At 45.1% G+C, this 22,770-nt stretch overlaps 1 protein-coding gene across 6 annotated transcripts in view; it reads right to left on the bottom strand.

Moving 5' to 3' along the window:
- Positions 1 to 1,115: 1,115 nt before the first annotated feature.
- Positions 1,116 to 22,770, bottom strand: part of PHTF2 (putative homeodomain transcription factor 2) — a 589,432-nt gene continuing 567,777 nt past the window's right edge. For 5 of the 6 annotated variants that reach the window (XM_086967375.1, XM_086967378.1, XM_086967379.1 and 2 more), the window contains 2 exons: positions 8,883 to 9,008; positions 1,427 to 3,526 (listed from right to left, as the gene is read on the bottom strand). In XM_086967375.1, the coding sequence (XP_086823501.1) occupies positions 3,506 to 3,526; positions 8,883 to 9,008 (147 nt within the window). In that variant the 3' untranslated portion in view covers positions 1,427 to 3,505. Of the gene's footprint in view, positions 3,527 to 8,882; positions 9,009 to 22,770 lie in introns of all 6 variants that reach the window. The other variant, XM_086967374.1, reaches the window with a different exon arrangement.

Raw genomic sequence — 22,770 nt, 5'->3', positions numbered from 1 at the left:
TCCCTGAAAACAGGAGAACCTTGTAGTATGCACAAAAACATTTCAAACAACAGTAAAATAGCCCATTCCCAACAATGCCGGTGTAAAGCCCAACTGTTTATGCCAAATATCATCTTTAGGAAAGGTGGAGGGTCAAAGAAAAGTATAACTTTATATGTTTTGGTTGTTGTCTCCAAGAAGTGACACAGCAGCCTGACAACATTATATCTGTGAATATATTTTGGTAGTACATATAGATTGCCGACTGCAGAAGGAGACTGTGTATCACAAATTGTGCAGGTTTTATTCTAAGAGGTGACACTCTGAGAATTAAACCAATAGTCCTTTTTAAGAGATCGGTACCAGTTATCTCAGTTGTCTGCCAAGTATTTAGACAAATGGAACAAATACATTGTGCATGTACACGCATGGATAAATGAAATGGCTGCCAAATTTTAAAAAGATAAGCGTGTGAGCAAGAGTAAGCTCTTTATTAATGATTCAATCTTCATGAATTTAGCCCAGTAGAGACCATTAAATTGCCTTTCATCTTTAGAAAAGCAACAGCAGTTTCTTAGCCATGGAAGGATGCTGACCGGTAAATAGCTGCATGGATGTTGATTTTTCGGGTTTTGAATGCAAGTATTAGAATCCCTAGTTCCATTATTGTGCTAGTTATTACAACATACAACAGTGAGATTTGGTCTGGCCTTCCAGAAAACTGCAGTGAATTCCGGATTTACCTGGAGCCCTTCAATGCTATACGTACATTGATACCTTCTATAAGATGTAATAGGTTGCAAGGGCCTTTCTATTTGACATTGGTAGATGTAATATTTAACATGAACTGCTGCATGGATATATGAATGATACAGCAACGTGTCATTTTGTCAGTACTACCCTGCTAAATTTGCTGGATGATATAAATGTGTTAATTTGAATATGAGCGTGGTCCGATTTATCCTGCAAAAGGGTTCACAGAATTGTGGTAAGAGATTACATGCAAACCATATAAAGTTTATAACCTGTATTTGTTTTGAATAAGGACCATTATACGAACAGGAATAGCTCATGAAGGTCAAGGGATATATGCCAAGTAGAGTGAACTGTGATATTTGAACAAGATGGCCACATATGGATGAGATACCTTATAGAGGAATATTACTTTAATTGTGTGTTTTGTCGAATTGAACATCTGATTCTCATTCTCCCAATTAAATATTGCTTTTGTTAAAATACTTGTTAAGTTTCTGAATACATTTGAACCTTTAAATGATTTTACATAATCCTCTCCTGCTTTTATCTTTATCTTCTGAAGAATCCACAAGAGTGCTGGAAAAAGTACTCTGCAGGCCAACCAGAATTGTTGTAGGCTTGTGTGAGGAGTTAAATTGTCCTTAATCACAAGTATGTTGGGATAAGTAAAGCAGTCGTAACAAGGCAATTCTTTTTCTGTAATTCGATTCCAAACATTGCAACATTTATTTTCATGAAATATATTGTAAATAATGGTGTTAACAACTGCAGTCATTCCTCTTTCAAATGCCCAAGTGAAGAAAATATGTTTGTGTTTTTTTACCAACATTTATAGCCTGGTTAGCCCATAATGGGTTTAATAAGAAAAGAAAAAAAGGTCAATAACACGCTCATGAGGCCACATAAATCGTGCACTGAAAATCAACCAATGATATCGGCTCATTTGTAAAGCAAATATGACCATTTCTCCTGTACCAATATGGTGCTGAATTCTACAAAACACCACATGAACAGATGCACTCTTCGAAAGCAAATTGTTAGCTTTTAATCTCTGCTGACACTTACAATAAACAGTTTTAGAAGCACACTGCACACAATATGGTCACTTCTAAAATGATAACATCATTAGCTTTTAAAACCCAACTAACTAAGGTTTCAACATTCTAATATGGCAGATGCATTACTTACTGTTTCAATTCCATTGTGCCACAATGAAACACTCTGTGGCCGGAATATAAGGTAACAGACCATATTTTGTCAGATCAGTTTCTCAACGTGCTATGGCTTTGCTGTAGATTTTATCAACCTCCTTTCTCCCAAACATTAACGGGATAACTGTCCCTCTGTTGTGGTTGGTTAAACTCGCTTAGCATATATTTCACCCTGAAACTATAGCCGCCCAAGTAGAATATTGGCATCTACCTAATGAAAATAATTGTACTTCACAAATGTCACACTGTGTGCTTGAAAATTGGTCAGTTCTTATGATGTACCTATAAAAGCACTAGTACAGCTCCACCTCAGTTCACACACATAACCGTCTATCAGCTGCTTATTGCCAGGACGAGATTCTAAAATGTTTCTGTACCAACTTGTCAGTGAGTTCATTTCACCCTCTAGAGTATTTACCTTCCTAAAACAGCACTTTCAAAAATGCTTTTTCATTCAAAGTTAGTCTTCAACCACATTATGAACTCGCAAAAACAGTATTATATTTCTGAACAATTGAGGTTTGACCTATTAGTTTAATGCCTCATTTTTTTGTTCTGGTTTCAAATGTGTGGTACAATGACATATACCATAGGGGACCAAGGAATAACATATTAACCTCAAGTGTGTTCGTCATAACTTTGAGTCCCTTACATTAATTTAGAAAACTATCATATAACACTCAAAGGGAACATATTGCACCATAGTTCACCATGATATATACCATTTACTGTATAAAAAGCTACATGATAAAAATAACATAAAAAAGTGCACTTTGAGCATTCCCAGTCTTTCAATAAATACAGATAGTACTTGTTAGTTTTATCAAAATATCATAGTCTTGTAACAATTTACACTTATTGCTCCAAAACATTTTAACATGAAAAGAGCACTTACTGACCTTTTTCAGTAATACCTTATCGATACTGACGGGTGATAAAAAGCGTAGCTTAATCAAACGGATCCATGGTTTAACCCAAAGTATAAAATAAAAGTTTTAGGATCACAACCAAGGCTTACATAATACCCGCTACTCTTCTGAATTTTCCTTGGTACCTTGATATAGAGTTTGAAGAAATGTTCGCAGGCTGCCAAGGTGGTCGTTTGCACGTCAATACGTACATCATTAACCTGACTAAATACTGCAATATTTAAATCAATTTATGAAGAGCTAGGATATAGTCCATAAACTGGCTCATAGAAAAGATAGGAGGGACAGAGCCCCCCAAAATCCACCATCCGGTTTGAAGGCGGTTTAAAATGATACAGAAATAATTTGCCAGGATCCTATATTGATATATACGGTTTGCCACCCGTTCAATAGCTAGGCATGTGAAATCTAAAATAATAAACAATGTTAATGAAAATAAATGAAAAACACTGAAAAGGTAAAATAAATACATGAATTGCACAAGTCAGTCAGATGTAAACACTTAAATTTCTCAAACTATGCCCCTCTTTTAGGCCATAGCATTTGAAGTACGGCGTCAGTAACTCCTTTGAGGCAGCTTATTTAGTCCGAACTCTGATTCCAGAGGATTGTTCTACAATATCTTCGGTGTCAAGACTTTATTTTCCATAACTAAAAAAGAAAAAACAATATCAGCATGCATAGCGTTGTAGACAGATTTTATCTACTTGAACCAGACTGCATTAAAAGGAACTGAAATACCGAAATTCTATATATTACACTGTTTATGCGCAAATACAGGTGTGCGATATTTTCTGGCATATATATTATTCTTGCCAGTTCTATACTAATAAATGGCGTAATCTAAATTGATGTCACCAATCTAATATTATCAATCATGGCAACTAGAATCAGTACTGCATAGAAAATCATAGTACAATGGCCCGCTGCATTCAATCATTTCATAAAAAGGGCAGCCCAAAAGCATCTGGAACCAGGGGAATACAAATACATAAAGAACGAAGGTTCCGTGTGGAGCAATTAATTACAAATGCATAAATGTACAGCTACTCAGAAGTATTCAATTCAATTCAGTAATTATAGAGATAAAAAAACAGGAGAACCATTGGTAGACTTTCAGAAATTATTTTATTTGCTGCTTCAGAATAGTGCTTAGTTGATCGCAAGGTGGAAAAAAGTAAACAGGGCTATACTGTGCAATGCTATAGCAATGGATCAACAGTAATCTTAGATAGAGATAGCCGTGATGGCCTGCAAAGTGACTGTTGGCTTCTGGGCCGCTGGCTGACGTCGCCGGTTGCGCCTCAGTCTGCGCGGTCGAGGTCCCTCTGTACCTGCATTCACGCCACACCCTGCGTCTCCGATACCCGCTTTATACATATCTAGCCAGTCCCAGGCCTCCTCAGGGCTGTCATGAAAAGACATCACGGTCCAGGCTTGGCAGTTCTGGCTGGACTGTTCCCATGAGGCACAGGGTCAAGACTAATTTGCATTTGGCCATGTCTGAACTGGAGTGGTGTGGTGAGCAAAAGAACGATGGATTAAACCCAGATCTGTGGCTGGGGGTGAATATTTTGCCATTGTGCAACATTCCATCCATCAATTGTGGTTTTTGCATGAAAAGACATCTTGTCATCCACAGTTCTCTTCAGGCGCGCCGGAAACATCAGGGAGTATTGAATGCCCTCGTCCCGAAGTGCCATCTTGACAGCCACAAACGATACCCTGGGGCGCTGGACCTCAAATGTATAATCTGGGAACAATGCCACCTTACTGTTGCCCACTGTGTATGAGCCCGCCGTCCGGGCCTTGTTCAGCAGGAGATCTCTGTCATTATAATGAATCAACCTAGCCACCACTGGCCGTGGTGGTCTCCCGGGGGCCGTGGTGGTCTTCCGGGGGCCGATGGCCTGGTTGGCACTCTGTGGGCTCTCTCCAGAGTGAAGAAGGACGACAATCCCTCCGGTGCGACGGTCCCCTTCGGCCACTCCTCTAAATAGTCCACCATGTTGGGTCCTTCAACCATTTTCAGGTAGCCCCACCACTTCTTCTGTTCTCTGCTCCAGGGTCTGCAGCCTGTTTTGAAAATCGGTCATCTGTGCCCCCATCGACTTTTGAGATGGTTCCAGAACTTCTATGGCTACCTCCGTTTGTTTCACCCTGTCGGCCAGTTTGGTGTGGTACGCTCGGAGCAATCCTAGACCTTGGACACGTGCGCGATGTCCAGTTGCAAGGCCTCCCTGGTGTCTGTTATGGCTTTTAATATTTGATCGACCTGTTGCTGGAGCATTCCCTCCAAGTGTTGTTGTGATCCCTCTTGCGCCTCTGTGACAGCCATGTCTTCTTCCTGCCCTGTAGGTGCTCTCGCTTGCTTCCCTCGTGGCTTCCCCATTTTCCTTCGGGTCGCGAGATCCCTTAAACCGTCGGGTTCTCCCCTATAAATTTCCTCCTCTCAGCGGCCTCCAGCTGCACTTCCACTCCTCAGGCAGTCGAGCCGTCCCCACCGCGCCGCTCCTCACCCTCTTCTCAGAAGCACACACCTCGTCAGGGTCGTCCTCCAAGCCCGGCCCGGCACCATCACTACGCTGGACCCACTCCAGGTCAGTGGTCGCCAGCTGCATTGCCTTTCTCGTTGTCCATTCCTATGGTCCCACCACCTTAAGGGTTGAAAACATCAGGCCGCATTTCCACTTTAGAGCCTGCTTCTGCCAAACCTAGGTGTCCGCCTTCTTTGTTGCTTCGTTCTGGGTCGCGGGCAGGGGGGGGGGGGGGGGGGGGGGGGGGGGGAGTTACATGTCTCTGATCTGCACGTCCGGCCCCACTCGGCCACCTGTCCCTTCCAGCTGCGTGGGCACCCCCCGCTATGATCGTACCTTCCTCAGGAGATCCTCCACTCCACAGTCAGTCTCCGGAAGCAGGCAGTCTGCCTAACTCACGATCCCTGCTGCGAAGCTGGTGCCACAAAGGAAGCTCCCCACCAGGACTGTCTCACTGTCCCAGCCAGCCCTCCTCAGCACCTATCACCAGCCGCCTCGTTGATTGCTGGCGGCTCCAGGGCTCCAAACCACGTCCAGCGCTGCTTAACACCACCATCCACGCCAACAACATCGGTCGGCCTCAGACCCACTACTCCGTATCACCTGGCAATATCTAGGCTGCTCTGTTACATGACAAAGCAGGCCTCTCCCGCAGGCGGTCCGACTGTCCGCTCCGCCGCAAGCTCCGACTTGTGGCTCCAGTCGGTCACACCAATGCCCGCGTTCTTGCCCCCCACCCCTCCCCCCAGGGGCCGTCACAGTTCAGCCAGGCGGTCGGGAAACCTCAACAGCTCCGGTGCTGCAAACCTGACTGCAGACAGGAACGGTCTGCCCTTTACAGCACCACTGCGTACCGTTAAACCCCAGTGAAACTGCCAAGTCCGCCCCCTGTGGAGGGGGCACACGCTGTAAATGTAAATGTATTTGAGCTTATATAGCGCACAGCTACCCACAAAGGGTTTCCCGGCGCTTGCTTAGGGAACCCGTCCTGGTATTCCCCGGTGAGATAACCCCGGCAGGGTATCCACAAGGTGAAAGCCAGGCATCCCGCCGCGAGGGGCCGTTGTGGAGATTAAGCAAGCTATTGCCCAGAGTCGCAGAGTGTGAACCCATGAGTTGAGAAGGCACCGGAGCGAGAATTATCGAGTCCGTGGAATTATTTGAGCCCAAGACCCGCCGAGGCGGGGAATTGAACCCTGGTCCAGGGCCGATCTCAGCTTCCGGGTCTGCCGCCTCTAACCCCTGAGCCACACTTCTCCACGCTATGTGTAAACCGCTCTGTGCCGCTGCCCGATCCTCCTCCGCGGCCCCCTTTTAGGAGTTCCGGTCTCTCGGCAGCAGCACAGACCCCGGGGCCGGCTCGCAGCTTCAGCTCTCCGCTGCCGTGGGTTCTTGTCGGGACGCCCACGCCACCATTTTGCTTCCCCTCGGCTGCCGGAGTCTTTGGTGCGCCAGACGTTTAATGGGCTGAGGTCACTGGTCTCTCTCTGTAATGCCTATCCTGTGTCCTCATGGGTGGAGTCCTCTTCCGCTGGTGGTCCTTGCTAATCCCATCGGGTCAAGCCGCCCCCGCAGCTAGCAGGATCGCAAAGTCCGCACACCGCCTTCTTGGGTCTGCGACTCAGCTCCACTTCCAGTCGGCAGTTCCCCCGACTGCGTCGCTCCAGGACTCGCCTTCTTGACAGCTGGTGCCTCTAGGCTCTCTCAGCCTTCGCCCCAGGGGTTCCTAGCAGTGTCCCTATACATGATAAAAGACTGGGTCGGCGCGGAGCTCTGTGCTCACGCGTCCGCTCTAATCCACCTCATGGCCACGCCCCGAGAAGGCGAAGAGCGATGATGCTTCTTTGCCTTCTTCTTGTGCTTCGACCTGCCCGAGGAGTAGCAAGACTTCGATGACGAATGATGATGGCAGTGCGATTCAGAGACCTTCCTCTCGACCAAGACCTCGAGCAGCCTGTCCTGCAGAAGCTGTCAGGACCGCTCCCACAAAGACTTCGGGTTCATGGCCAGATAGTCGGAGCACGACTTTGGAACGTGGTCACGCTCCAGGCACCAGAGACACACAAGGTGCGGATCCGTGACAGACATCAGCTTGTGGCAGGAGTCACAAGGCTTAACGGGTCCGACTATGGGACATCCCTACGTGCACCAGGAGTCGAAAAAGAGGAGTACAAAAGTTTAAAAAGTTTTAGTCGAAAAGGGAGTGAGGGGCAAGCTCTCTCCAGATCTATGCTGGCTGGCACGGAAAAAGAAAAAACTGACGTCCGCATGCAGGGGCGGCGTCTAAGTAGACACCGCAACGTCATCCCGGACGACGAACGCGGAGTCGACCGACGCCACCTACTGATGCGCAGGGATACGGCTAAGGAAGACATTCTTCCAGATGCTGTCCGACGCCTGTGGGTTATTCTAAGGAAAGGCATCTATAACTAATGGTCTCTTTTAGATATACAGTCTGTACATGGTGTGGGGGGAAGTATTGCACTACACAGGGAAGAGATGTGAGTCAAATGCAGTCACTTGATAGCTTCAATATGGGATTAAGTGCTTGAGGGTTTCAAGACAAGACAGGATCCACCAGATGAGTAACCTCAATGCACGCAATGTAACCAAGTATGTCTACAAAGACTAGAAAGTAAACAGACCTTCAACACCTGCGTGGAGGAGTGTGGGTCACTGATTAGAGCGGCAGACCCTGATGCAGAGGTCTGGCCCGGGACCAGGGTTCAATTCCCGACGCAGCAGGGTCCTGAGCCAAAAATGTTGACAGACTCGATAATTCTCGCCTCGGTGCCTATTCTAATCATGGGGTCCCACGCTGCAACTCTGGGCAATAGCTTGCTTAATCTCCACTACGGCGGCCCACCCGCTGCGGGATGCCTGGCTTTCACCTTGGGGATGCCCAGTAGGGGTTATCTCACAGGGAAGTCAGGACGGGTTCCCAAGGCAAGCGCCTTGATGCCTTCGGGTGATACGTGCGCTATATAAGTCGCAATACATTTACATTTACACCTAGAAACCATTGTATAGACGGGAATGAGGAAACAAGCATGGATTCAGTCAATAATTCCTACAGTCAGAAGCCCTGCATGCCAATATAAGAAATGCCACCCTTCCCTATACCTCCAAGACCACTCCCTCTATGCAAAATGACAGGATCCAAAAACAATTGATTATCCAGAATACCATAGACATCCCAGAGCATTAAACAAAAGCAGAGACACCAAACTCAAACAAAAGTCACTGGTTTTGTACTGGTCTTCTGTTGCTGAATAATAGCACTTTAGAAATGTATAGTAATGTATATGAGCACTGTTGGAGGCAAAGTCACTGAAACAATAGAAGGCATATACTGCCATGCCAACAATGTAATAATTATGATAGGCTACTACAATACAATTGTGTATTTATGATAACAGTATAAAACAGAATTAAAAAAATTAGAAATATAACATCCTGCAATCGCTTACCTTTAAATTAAATCCAAGTAAGTCACTGATAACACCAGAAACAGCAGACAAGATAACCACTTGGGTAATATTATAGAGCAGCGGATTCATTGTAAGCCCATATAACCGGAAAGGAGTGTCCAATTCCTAGTGTCAAGAAAAACAGTTTTGAAGTCTTAAGAGTGAAAGCACAATAACAAACAATTATTAACTTAGATATTAGCTCATGCAAGACATTAGATAGAAGAATGTAATTAATCAGAGTGAATCTAAGGGAGAACCGGGTGGACTGGTTCATTATTGCAACATATGAGGGTATTGGTTTTAAAATGTTTAAGATTTCCCGTCAAGCACTGGGTGACAATTCAAAAGCTTAGAAACCTTCATTGGCTGTCTAATCAAAGTGATAAAGCAAAAGCAGTAATTATACCTGTTATCGCCAGGGAACCATTCACTCATGTTCCTAGAATGTCCAAGTAAACCAACTGACAAGGAACATTAACTTGAGGAAATAGAAATACCTGGGAAAAGGTAGGCACATTAGGAATGTCCACATAGTGTTAAAGCACCTTCAAGGAAAGCTGCTTAATGTCATGTTCTGACCATGGGTAACTTCAGTATTCTTCGTCAACACGCTTCCTTTTACTGCTATGAACTTGCAAAAGCAATCGCCATTTCAATGGGTGCTACCTTTCCAAAGCATTCCTAATCTCTATCCCATCCAATTCAGGTTATATTTTTTAAGTCCACTTTTAGACTTAAAATAGAGCCAGTGACATGGGTTTAGTGTTCATAAAGGAAAAATGTTGACAAACAAGGAGTGTAGAAGGTATTAGGTAAGTACCGAATCTCAATTTCCTCTGGCTCTCTCCAATTCTCAACCTGTGAAAACTAATTTGTCAAGCAAAAGATAGAAAGGTGAAAGAAAATTTTATGTTAATGCGACTTGTGGAGTGCGCGTATACTGAGACGTGTCTTGGCACTCTCTGCTCCTGAGACGGAGAGGTCTAATTGCTCAAAAAAGCCAGGTTAGAAGCTGTTTTCTCAAAGCAATAAGAGTAGGAAGGGCTCTGATCTGAGGAGGGAGGTTGTTCCACAACTTGGGGGTTCCAACCACAAAGCTTATGTCTCCCCAGTTGGTTCTGTAAGTTCTGGGAATTGTTAGCAGGTTTGCCCCTGAGGATCGCAACTATCTACCAGGTATGTAGATCCGCAAGGCGTGCTTGAGAAACCCAGGGCCCGTATTGTGTATTGCCTTATAGGCAATGCACAGTGCCTTACATTTTATTTGGCTTCTAATTGGCAGCCAATCAAATTGTCTTGTGACCTTAGTTAAAGAATTGTATTTGGGAGTCCCAGAGAGAAGTAGTGATACGGTTGATCAACAGCATGTGATCAACCGTATAAAAGGCTACTGCTAAATCTAATAATAAAAGCTGCTGCCCCTCCTCCTCCTAGGGCGACTTATCTCTTCAGTGGTTTTAATCAGTGCTGTCTCAATGCTATGGCCGGTTCTGAAACCGAATTGAGCTTCATCCAGCAACTGGTTGCCTTGGATGCATTGTGAGAGTTGGCTATTCATTACTTTTTCAACCAGTTTCGTAGGCAGAGCAAGACGAGCGATGGGCCGATAGTGGTTGGGATCCGATACATCCCGATTGGGTTTCTTTAACAGAAGAATGAAATGCGTTACTTACCTGTAACTGCAGTTATCCAGTATTGGTATCTTTCATAGATTCACATGCCTGAATCATTCCCCGTCGTCGGGGTGGGAGTCCCCGGCACATAACAAAAGTAATGTCATAGACATATACACACTAATAGGCCAGAGGCCTCACATTAGTAATCTATCTGAGTCCTTTTTTAAAAAAGGACCAAACTTTAGCCAGGAGCCAATCAGCTACTACCACCCTCTAGAACCTTCCTGGAGGGAGCCCTAGTCCCTCAGATTTTCGTAAGCACAGTGCTAATTAGTACCTACTGAGAGAACCAAGGTGAGCCCTTCCAGGGAGGCGGGTGGGTTGCATGTGAATCTATGAAAGATACCAATACTGGATAACTGCAGTTACAGGTAAGTAACGCATTTCTTATCCAGTATTATGGGTATCTTTCATAGATTCACATGCCTGAATCAGAGTAGCAAGCAATAGTCAGCACATTTCGTATAATACACCATGTTTGACACTAAACAATACCTTATCATTAGTGCAATACCATAAAACTGGAAACATTATCATGAGGAAGAAATATGCAAGAAGGCAAAAGGAAGGTGGGATGAAAGGAAGAAGGCTCACCTCTAATGAAATAGATGACGGAGCACCGCTTGTCCCACTGCTGCATCCTTCATAAGTTCTGAATCCAAGCAGTAGCGCCTGGTGAACGGATGTGGTGTCTTCCATGTCGTCGTTCTACAAATGTCGACAATGGGCACCCCAGCAAAGAGCGCCATAGAAGTGGAGACTGCTCTTGTGGAATGAGCCCGAGCTTTGGAAGGCAGAGGATGTCCTGCTTGTTGGTGGCAGAAGGCGATGGCCGCAGAGATCCATCGTGAAATACTCTGCTTTGTCAAAAGATGACCTTTCCTAGGCCTGCTAAAGGCAATGAATAATTGGCTGGATTTTCGAAACTGTTACGTCCTATGGATGTAGAACCTCAGACATCTCTTGAGGTCTAAGGAGTGGAGAGATCTCTCCGCTGCCGTGGATGGATTCGGAAAGAAAGATTTTAGAACAATAGGTTCATTGAGGTGAAAAGTAGACGGAACCTTTGGTATGAACTTAGGATTGGTCCTTAAGATGACTCTATCCTGTTTGAACTGAAGGAAAGGGTCCTGAATAGATAATGCCTGAAGCTCACCTACTCTCCTCGCCGACGTGAGAGCCAATAAGAGAGCTGTCTTCCATGACAAGTATTTGATATCTCCTTTATGAATCAGCTCAAAGGGGTGCTTCATCAACTGAGCCAAGACAATGTTGAGTTGCCATGTAGGTGGTAACAGTCTCACTGGAGGGAATGTTCTGAATAACCCCTTCAGAAATTGCTTGACCAATCTATTGGACCATAATGACCTTCCAGACTAAGAGCGCCTAAATCGAGAGATGGCCGCCAGGTAGACCTTTATTGAGGCGTGGGCCAATCCAGAGTTAGCCAGGTGAAGTCAGTAATGCAGCAATTGCGCCGAAGATGACGAAAATGGATGCAGTTTACACCACATACAGAACGTCTTCCACTTAAGGGAATACGTCTTGTTGGTACTGTCAGCCCGGGCCGGGGCCAAGACTGCTCTGCACTCTTGAGGACTATCTAAGTCCTGGAACTCTCTGAACTCAGGAGCCAAGCCGACAATATGAGAGATGCCGGATCTGGATGCTGGACTTGCCCCTGGTTCATAGTGAGGAGATTCGGGTATGGCCTGAATGGAATCGGTGGCTCCAGCGATAGAAGGTGGAGTTCCGTAAACAAGTGTTGGCGTGGCCACGCTGAGGCTACCAGGATCAGGGTGCAATGCTCTGTTTTCAGTTTCCGGAGAACCCTGGGAATCAGGGGAAATGGAGGAAGTGCGTAAGCAAAGACGTTGCACCATGCGATTGAAAATGCATCCCCGAGAGATCCTGTCTGGGGAAGCCAGCTTGCATAATGTTGCAACCAGGTCCAGGTGAGGAGTGCCCCAGCGGGAGAACACCGCGAGGAGAGCATGATGGTCGAGCTCCCACTCGTGGCAAACGGAGCGTTGTCTGCTTAGAGAGTCCGCCATGGTATTGTCTGCCCCTGGGACGTACTCGGCTCGAAGAGAAATGTTGTGTTGGAGTAGCCATTTCACAATTCGTTGAGATTCTTGAGACAACGTTATCGATCGAGTACCCCCTTGTTTGTTCAAGTAGTGCATTGTGGTGGTGTTGTCCGTTCTCACAAGAACTGGGGAGTTCCTGATCCTTGGCAGGAATGCTCAAAGAGCCAGGTATACTGCCCTCAACTCGAGCAGGTTGATGTGCAGCTGTTTTTCTGCCAGTGACCATTGGCCGTTGATCCGGAGCTCCTGCAGGAACGCAGCCCATCCTTCCAACGAGGCATCTGTTATTATGTGAGGTGAAATTGGAAGTAGGAATGGAAGGCCCTGGTTCAGATTTTTTGTTTGAAGCCACCAGAGCAGGGCCTGCGTCATGACTGGCGTGATCTTGATCAGATCGTCCAAGGACCCCCGAGCACTGGATCCACTGAGATGACAACGCTTCCTGTAATGGGCGCATACGGAGGCGGCAGTGTGGAATCAGTAGGATATTGGAGGACATCATCCCCAACAGTGATTTGAAGAGCTGCACTTGATGGTCTTTTTGGTCCGAACTCGGCTTGCCAGAGATCTTAGTTTGATTTGACGCTCCTGTGAAGGGAAGGCCTTTCCCTGGCGTGTGTCCAGAGTTGCTCCCGGGAAAGTGAGACGTTGCGATGGTTGAAGGATAGACTTTTCCTGGTTGAGTGTAAGTCCTAGGCTCTCGAAGAGTTGAAGACAGGCGTTGGAAGATTTGGTTACGCCTACCAGAGTAGGAGCCTTGACGAACCAGTCGTCCAAGTAGGGGAAAACCTGGTAATGGAGTTGGCGAAGGTACGCTGCCACAGGAGACAGGCATTTTGTAAAAATGTGTGGCGCCGACTTCAGGCTAAATGGCAACACTCTGAATTGGTAGTGCCTCCCGCCACTACAAATCTTAGGAATTGTCGGTGACTCTTGTGGATCAGTATATGAAAATAGGCGTCCTGGAGGTCTAGGGACACCATGAAATCTTTGGAATGGAGTAGCTGTAATACCTCTTGAATGGATACCATATGGAACGATTGTTTCTTGAGGTATCTGTTGAGGTTTCTTAGGTCCAATATAGGCCTCCAATTTTTCTCCTTTTTCGTATTAGGAAGAATCGGGAGTATGACCTCGGGGAACTCTTTCTACGGCTCTTTTCTGGAGCATTAGTGAGAGTTCTTTTTGAAGGAGATGCAGATTCTTGTGCTGCATAGGACGTGGGGGGTTCGGAGGAGGAGTCTCTACGAACTCCAAAGTATGTCCGAACCGGACCAGCTGGAGAACCCAACGATCCGTTGTAATTTTCTTCCAATTGTGGAGGAAGTTCGATATTTTCCCTCCAACTGCGTAATGCAGAGAAAAAATGGAGGGCTGTGGGAGAAAGAGGTCATTCCCTTCTTGCTGTGTCCTTTTTTCCTCCTCGTCCTCGAAAGGAAGACATGTTGTACGATGAGTAGCCTTGTTGCGGTCTCTGCTGGTATTGTGGCTTGTATTGCTGTGATGAGCCATAGGAGGTTTTGTATCCCTGATAGCTACCTCTTGTCTGCTGTCCTCTTCCTCTGGAGCCCGAAAGGAAGTATTTTTATACTGGAGGGTACCTCGGGCTTTTGCGGCCTCTGTATCTTTTTTGATACCCTGCAGCATCTCATCTATATGCTCTCCAAAGAGCAGAACTCCATCAAACGGCATGTCCAGTACCTTGGTTTGTACCTCGGGCGGAATGATGTGGCTTTAAGCCATCCCTGGCGCCTGAGGACTGCTGCGCCTGCCATCTGCCTAATTCCTGTAGAGGCGATATCCATCGCCACATCTATCATTTCCGAGGCGGACCACTCGCCCTCAAGGAGTATCTTCTTTGCCTCGTCTTTTTGATCTTCTGGTATTGCTCCTAAATATGGGGCAATATCCGCCCACATCTTGCGATTGTATCCTCCCAAGAGGGCCAGTGAGTTTGCCGCCCGGATGGAAAGGGCCGACATAGACGAAAACTTCTTACCAATATTATCAAGTTTGCGCCTTCCTTATCTGGTCAGCGCGGCCGACGGGTTATTAGATTTACGCTGTGCAGCCTGCGTAATAACAGAGTCCGGTTTCGTTTGGCCTATAAGGCATGCCGGAGCCGTGTCTGGGGCCTTAAATTTTTTGTCGAGCATGGGCGGAACTGGAAGTAGAGATGAGGGGTTATTCATTATCTTTACCCCTGATTCCAGATGTAATCGATAATAGGGATGGATCGCACAGTCTTCTTGAATGGCTCTTTAAAGTCATACAGGAAGCAATCCTGGGTGTGAGTGGTCATTTGGATCTTAAATCTTGCCGCCGCCCTTTCCACAATGTTATGAAACCCTCCGATATCTTCCGGGGGTGAATCCGCCTGAGCTTGGTCAGGGGATGCCGGATCCTTAATGACATATTTATTCCATTCATCGTCCTGTATTTCTCCTTCCTCTTGCTGTACCTCCTCTTCTTCTACCACTTCCTCTTCTTCATCAGAAGAAGGTATAGGTGGTAAAGTGACTAGATCTTGACGAATGACCAGTGGAGGTGGTCTAGGGCGAGGAAGTTGGTGAGGTATCACAGGAGTAGGTTGCTTTACTGTACGAGGCGGAGTGGTCGGAAAAGGTTGCTTGTAGTCCGCTATAAGAAATTGCAGGTCCGTCACTATTGATGCTGGGAGGCACACCATAGGTTGTGAAGAAGGAGGCGGAGTAATAGGACGTCCCTCCTGATATCTTCCTTCATCCTGACCCAGATCTTCACAGTCTGAGCTTTCATGGACCTTAACATGGAGATCTGATGGACTTGTCGCAGCTTGGAACATGGAACCATCATCAGAATCCTCCGTGTCCAGCAGATGGGCCGGTGGCAGTGGCTGGACTCTGCTAGGTGACGTCAACTCTGGCATTAAAGTACTCGTTGTCATTCTGTAATGTGTGTAAGAGTACATCAGCTTAGGAGACTCTGTCGTCGACGAGTCCGTGAACGGGGGGGGGTCGTCGACGGTGGAGCGTCTACGGCCATAGCAGATGTCTCTGTCGTCTTCATCGTCGACGGTTGTTTCTTCGCCGACGGCAGAGTCAACGCTGGACCTGTCGTCAATGGCCTTGTCGACGTCGATGGCTTCGTCGACGCTGGTGACGTCGATGGCTTAGTCGACGCTGGCTTCGTCGACGCTGGCTTCGTCGATGGCTTCGTTGACGATGGAGCCGTCAACGCGGATGTGACTCTCGTCAACAACGACTTTACTTTTGTCGACGTAGTAGAAGTCGTCGACGCCGGCGTAGTCGACGATTTTTTAATAGCAATGACGGATATAATAGACCTACCCGTCGACGACGATGTCGTGGTAGTCATCATGGCGGAGAAGGACGATGCCGTCGACGTGGATATAGTTGCTGTCGACGTTGTCACAGACATGGCCGAAGTTACCAGCAAAGGCTTCTTGAAAGTGGCATCCGGAAGAGAACTCTTTCCTGCCATGGCCTGTGGACGGACCTCTGAAGACTTGGGTGTCTTCTCTTGAGAAGGCTGTACAGACCGGTCTGGAGATGATGGTCTGGGCCTTTTGGAGGAGTATGAGCTCCTCCGCTCTCATCTGAATAGACGGTCTGATCCTTCTCCTTAAGTCTCTTGAGCCATAAAAGCAGGCGCCCCTCTCTGTCCTTCAGAGTCTTGGCAGAGAAAGTGCGGCAGACTTTGCAATCCTTCGCAGAGTGGTCAGGATAGAGACAGTAGAGGCAGTCTTCATGCCTGTCATCCACATGTAGTCTCAACTTGCTGCATGAAGCACAGGGTCTAAAGAGCCCTTTTTTAGGAGTGTCAGACCTGGTGGACTGAAGTACTCCTCCACAAGAATAAGTTCTGTGTGAAAAATATGGAATAAATCCAGAAATACCAGAAAGCTGAGCAGAGCTCAGTGGAGACTCCCTTAGCACGACGTGCGGTAGAAAATCTGAGGGACTAGGGCTCCTTCCAGGAAGGTTCTAGAGGGTGGTAGTAGCTGATTGGCTCCTGGCCAAAGTTTGGTCCTTTTTTACAAAAGGACTCAGATAGGTTACTAATGTGAGGCCTCTGGCCTATTAGTGTGTATATGTCTATATGACATTACTATTGTTATGTACCGGGGACTCCCACCCCGACGACGGGGAATGATTCAGGCATGTGAATCTATGAAAGATACCCCTAATTCTGGATAAAGAAGCATTCTCCCATTGAGTGGGGAAAAAGCCTGTGATGAACATGGTGTTAAAAATGTATGTGAGGTTAGCACCAATTAGGTCAGGATAAGTTTCAGGACAGACAGTGGACAGGGATCCAACAGTGAGCCTGATTTAGCATTGCTCACCATAGCAGCTATATATTACGAGGTGACCAGAGAAAATTCCGTAAAAGCCAAAGACTCGGACCGTTCTTTATCTACGTCAAGCAGAATCTCATTGGAAGGGGAAGCCTTGAACTTGGAGTAAATGTTATGTACTTTTGCCTGAAAGCTCTGGGCTAGAGAGTAACGGAAAGCTTGAGTTGCAATGTTGGAGTGATTTTCTGGTGGAACCGCAAGTTTGGACACCACCTGAAACAATTGTTTGATGGAGTCTTGAGCGGATTCTAATTTCTGTGTGAAATAGTTGCTTTTTTCCTTTATAAGGAGAGGCCTTTCCTTTATAAGCGGATTGTAACTAAGAGCAGGATCAGACTGATCAAAGGCTCTGGAATTCTAATCCACACTGGAATGCCAGCATAATGTGGGGAAATCCATCAGGAGATGTTGCTGAAAACATCCAAACCTCGAGGGCTACATTAAGTTGAATTGAACAAGCATAACATAAAAGCAACAGGGAGTAAATGTCAGCTCTAACACTATGGGAATATAAGGGAATCAATTTAGAAAGTTTAACAATGCAGTTTGATTGCCCACATCATTTACTATGTAGGTAACAGCAGCAGTGAGAAAAACTATAAGCAAAAATGAAGGGCTCTTATCCCCTTGGGGTTCATGTACTGCCCACTGAAAACAGTGTATTGTGCCAAAGTGAGAAAGGTCTGGATTTCAAAGACTGCTAGCTGAAGTGATAGCTAGTGAGTAGGCAGGCTACAGAGTACGAAACTTCAAATCACATGTAAATAGACTTAAAGCATGGAATTATAATTGTATCCAAAATAACGATTCAACGAACCACAACCAGTAAGAAAACATATTCAATGTAGTAATTCTAGATTACTATTTCTTTTGGGATAAGAAGGTAAAACGTCTTAAAAAAATAAATTAAAAAAAGGATAATGAAAGAGTTCTAGTCAGTTGATAATTCACCTGTATGTATTCCTACATCTAGAACGACCCTGGTCCTTCAAACTGGTAGGAAGATCATAAACCTAGTATGCCTGGTGGTATTGTGGTTTTATAATTTTTTTTAAAAGAACGTATAACTTAAACTAAGTATTTTTTCAGCCTGACTTTGTCCAAACTGGGCTTCAGAGTTAGAGCTGACATCCGATACACTGTGCTTCAGATAATCGTGAAGGGGAACCCAAATTGCTGCCCTGTTCATAAATGCAATCAGTGCAAGATGCTAAAAACGACATTGACAATGCCTTGGCAATTATTTCATGAGCGCTTAGGTCCTTGGGGGAACAATTCTCCTTCCTTGTAGCACTAAATGATACAAGAGACAACACATGTTGTACAAGAAGTTGCCAAGAAAAGGGTTGGCACACAATTGAAAACATCTCTCAAGGGATCGAAAGATTTTCATATCATGTATGTCTTATGTACTTATAAAGAGCAAATCTAGCTGTAAAATAAGAGTCCTGTCCAAGATGAGGGATAGGAAATAAGAGGTGAATGTGAGCAACAACATATGTAAAGATAACAGGGTCATTCTTCATATGGTGTCCGTCAGAGGGTATAGCAGTTGAAGTTTACTTGCAATTTGGTTTGATATTATTGGTGTAAATTAGAATTCTTATGTTTTAAACTGAAGTAAAAAATATCTTGCATGTCAGAACACTGCTTTCAGGTCTAGCACAGATACTGTGGTTCTTGTCCAGTGAGACCAAAGACTGTGCACACTGGGTACTTCCAGGAGACATACCTAAGTTAGAGAAGTCCCTGATTCTGCAAACTTCAAAGGAGGGGGGAACAGAACAGAATTCTGGGAGATTATGACCTGCAAAGTTTGTGGGTCAGTCCCTCAATTTCAGAACTGAAATGGATAACCTGAAAAGTCTTCTTCTGGAGAGGAAAAAAGAGATTACCTGTTCATGGGACAACATTAGGCCCAGAGCCCACTAAAACACTTCCATGGTGGAAAGGCAAAGTAATTCTGGCTTGTAGAGAAACACCTCTCACTCCACTGTGCAGAATCGGGCTGCTAAGTAGTAGGGAAGGCACTCGCAAAATGGTAAAGACTTCAACATTTAGTTGAAAGGCACAAAGTGAATGGTGCTGCTAGAACGCCCTTTTAATTTACTGAAACACATTTCACCCAGAAAAAAAATATGGCATTGAGAGTTTGTTCACAATCAGGTTATATTCAGTCTGAAGTAGGTGTACTCCGTAGGGTTCATATGAATTCAGCCACTGTATGTTCTCAACATATTCCCACAGAAATTGTGGTGTCATTTAAATGAGTAGCATTCTTAAAGTTTGAAACTGCAATATGTAGGAAGTATTTTAGGTTAATTTTAATTTTACAAACAATGATTCTAATTTAATTGTTACATGTATTTGTTTTTGTAATTTTAATTTATGCTGTTTAAGAGGAAGGTGACATGGTTATGCAGATGCTTCAGATATTCAGAAAAGTTTGCAGCTTGAAAGTGAACCTCTCTAACTCAGAGGAATACCAGATTCATACAATCCTCCACTGGGCCACCAAGGCCACAGAAGGGTATCAATACCTTGCGATGTATGTTGCCTACAATAAGAAGCATACATAGAAGCATAAGCTTATGCCTTAACTAAGCAGACTTTAAAGCAACTTGAATTTGTGGTCACCCCTCTGACAGTCACTGATGGGGCGAGCAGCCATTGCTAAGATGGTATCCCTTCTGCGCCTGTTGTACCAAGTACAAACACATGACATTCCACACAGTATCATCACTCGCTTTATGGAAATATTTTGTAATGGCTTGTGAAATGGAGATGCATCACGGACATTCATGACTCAGTGTTATAAATCCCAGTACAACAGCGGCACCAGGGTTGGCTGATATAGCTGCATATCATTAACTGCTCTTCTAATTATTGTAAATTAATGGCTCCATGGCTCCAAAGCAGACCATGCATTTGCAACTGAGAAGGGTGCAATGGTAAACAAACACCCACTGCACCTGCTGTATGGGGGCAGGATACCCTTGACCCACTGGCAATAAAAACTGTAATAAAAATATGGCAGCAGACCCTTAAGGGTATCGGCTGGCCTAAGACACACACTACTGAAACCCCATTGTGTCTGTGACTTGGACAAGTTGCAGTCATATAGGGCTTCCGCAATTTGGATAATATACAGAGCTCAAAAGTAGAAGGTGTGATGTCTGGCACAGCCACGTGTTAATTCACAGACCTGCAGGTCACCTATGATGAGTATAAATATCTATTTTTCAAATGCTTACTTGCAACATACCTCACCCTCATATCAGATCTCACAGCACTCACTAACTTCAATCACCAAGAATAAAAATTGCAGGTGTGAATATAAACTACAAGATGATATCTACTGCATTCAGCACTCTGGTTATACACACCTCAGATACTTTTGATACTCTAAGATGTGCTGGAAGGATAATGCGGGAACCCTAACAGACAAAGGTGGCAAACCACAAGGAAGGACATAGGGTTGTGACTATTCCACACCAGTTCCACACCAATCAGCTCAAGTATCTCCACCGGGTATATTTTATGTGTCACTGATGCACTTGAGGTTTGTCATGGCTAAAGGAGGTTGTCTGAAATTAACAAAACAAAAATGCATCTAGTTTGAAGGGATGGGAAGACTGACCAGGATCATTATAAGTTCCTGGTTATCCCGACGATTGTGTTTTAAACTAGCAACCCCAGAATAGACCTAATTAAAGCCACCAAAAGGATTAAAACACAACAATTGAATGAAATATATATATATATATATATATATATATATATATATATATATATATATATATATATTCTCAATTGTCACTAATTTCTGTGTGTGAAAGAAATATCTTAAGAGTAGGGCATTTATAGAGTAGTAACTTGATTGCTTAGAAGTTTACTGGAAGAGCGATTGGAGTAGAACTCCAGTCGTTTCTGAAAGACCACAAGGGCACCTTGGGATAGGTCAATGTTGGTGGGTCTGGGTGGCTCCGAAATGGGTGATCAAGAGATGTTTTTATGTTTAATTATTGTTTATTAATTGCATAACAAACTACAATACCCAAACAATAGTGTGTCTATTATACATAATGTGTCGTAAAGAAGGACATCTGCAACTCAGGAGGAAGAGCAAACAAAAAGGAAATTTAGCCCTATACTGCACTGATTGCACACTTCACAGACCACATTTTGCCATGCGCATCGGCAGGGAAGTGGATTTAAGCATGTCACAGGGAAAATGATTAGAACATCCCAACAGAGCCACTTTAAGGTTCAGTTTTATGACTGTGCCAATCTTGTCCTATAGGAGTTGAAACACCCTGCACCAGTAATTAGCAATCTTGGGGAAAAGCCATGCTGCATGTATAAAGTCCAAATCTGAGGTTTCACAACAAGCACATTGAGAATGGGCAAGTAATTTCCGTTTATAGAGTTTGAGGGGATGGTGGTAAATACAGTGCAGAAATCAATGAATTGGAAGTAGCCATTTGGGGAGAGAGAGAGAGCCCTGATCTGGCCAAAGCCGTATGTCCACTCTACATGAGACACAGTCACTGCAATAGTGGTTTGACATTAGGCATTGCTAAGGCGGTCTCTGACTGCATTTCAGAGTACAGCCTGTTCACCAACCACTTGTTGGACAGGACTGTAAGAAACAAGGAAAGAGATCTAGATAGAGTCAGCTCCGGGGGGAATACTGGTATCGAGCTTTACAAAATGCCCTAAGGTGAAGAATTAGAAATGTGTCAAGGATTGAGAAGTCTACTTTGCCAATAGCCACTGTTACCTCGAGGAAGCAGGCGTTCAAAAAATGGTCACCCGCAGACTTTTTTTTTTTTTACACACTTTATTCACAGTTGTGCAAGACAGGAGAAAAATCACAGTTCTTATATATGTATGCAACAACCACTTTTTCCACTTTCGCCCCAACCAGTTCTTCCCTAGATGTCAGGGTAACATTTCGAGACACGCACAATGGGGCAAGCAATACAATGTCTTTGAATGTCTCTAACATATTACAAAGGTCCGTTCCCAGTGCGGGTCAGCAGGTTTTCTGCTACATTATCCTATAGCATACTAGGAAGAAAACAAGATGAAACCCCCAACTTCCTCCCCCTCCCTTAACATCCCTCCCGTACACTAACCCTCCCTCCTCCTGGTGGTGATGGAATCCCTCCTGAGCTAACTCCAGTCAACTATATCCAGTATATATGCTGTCAAACAATGAGTCCAGATAAATCGTACGCTTTCTCGGGCACTCACAGATCTCACCAGAATGGTCTCTATAATGTGGACTGTCCCTACGCTCCATTCCCATGTGTCGGGACTAGGTCCAGTTCCTCCAGCGCCATTAGCATATGCTCCCATTCTTGTGATATGGGATGTTTCCTCTGCCCTCGCGCCGCTTCCCTTCGGAGAGCCGTCCCTTCTGCTCGCCCCCACTTCACTACTTCTATCTGCCACAGTGGTGTCCCCGGTGGTCTGGGAGACTTCCACCTCATCGTTAGTGCTTGGACTGCCAGTAGGAGTGCCAAATCAAGGAATTTCAGCTGGGCCTTCAGTGTCTTAGGTCGCCTATGATACCCTATTAGACAGGACAGTGCCTCTGCTGGTACTGGTAAATGAGTGACCGTCCATAGTCCGAGGCATTCCTCTGACCAATACCTCCGTATGCCTGCACAGGACCAGACCATATGGAGGAACCCAGCCTCGTCCTCTCCACAACGTGGGTAACCGTGAGGTGAGTTTGGAAACATTATGTG

This window comes from Lissotriton vulgaris, chromosome 1_1 (genome assembly GCF_964263255.1).
Source record: "Lissotriton vulgaris chromosome 1_1, aLisVul1.2, whole genome shotgun sequence".
Taxonomy (NCBI): Eukaryota; Metazoa; Chordata; class Amphibia; order Caudata; family Salamandridae; genus Lissotriton; species Lissotriton vulgaris.
Note: the sequence above shows the minus strand (reverse complement) of the source record. Positions and strands in the feature narration are given on the sequence as shown.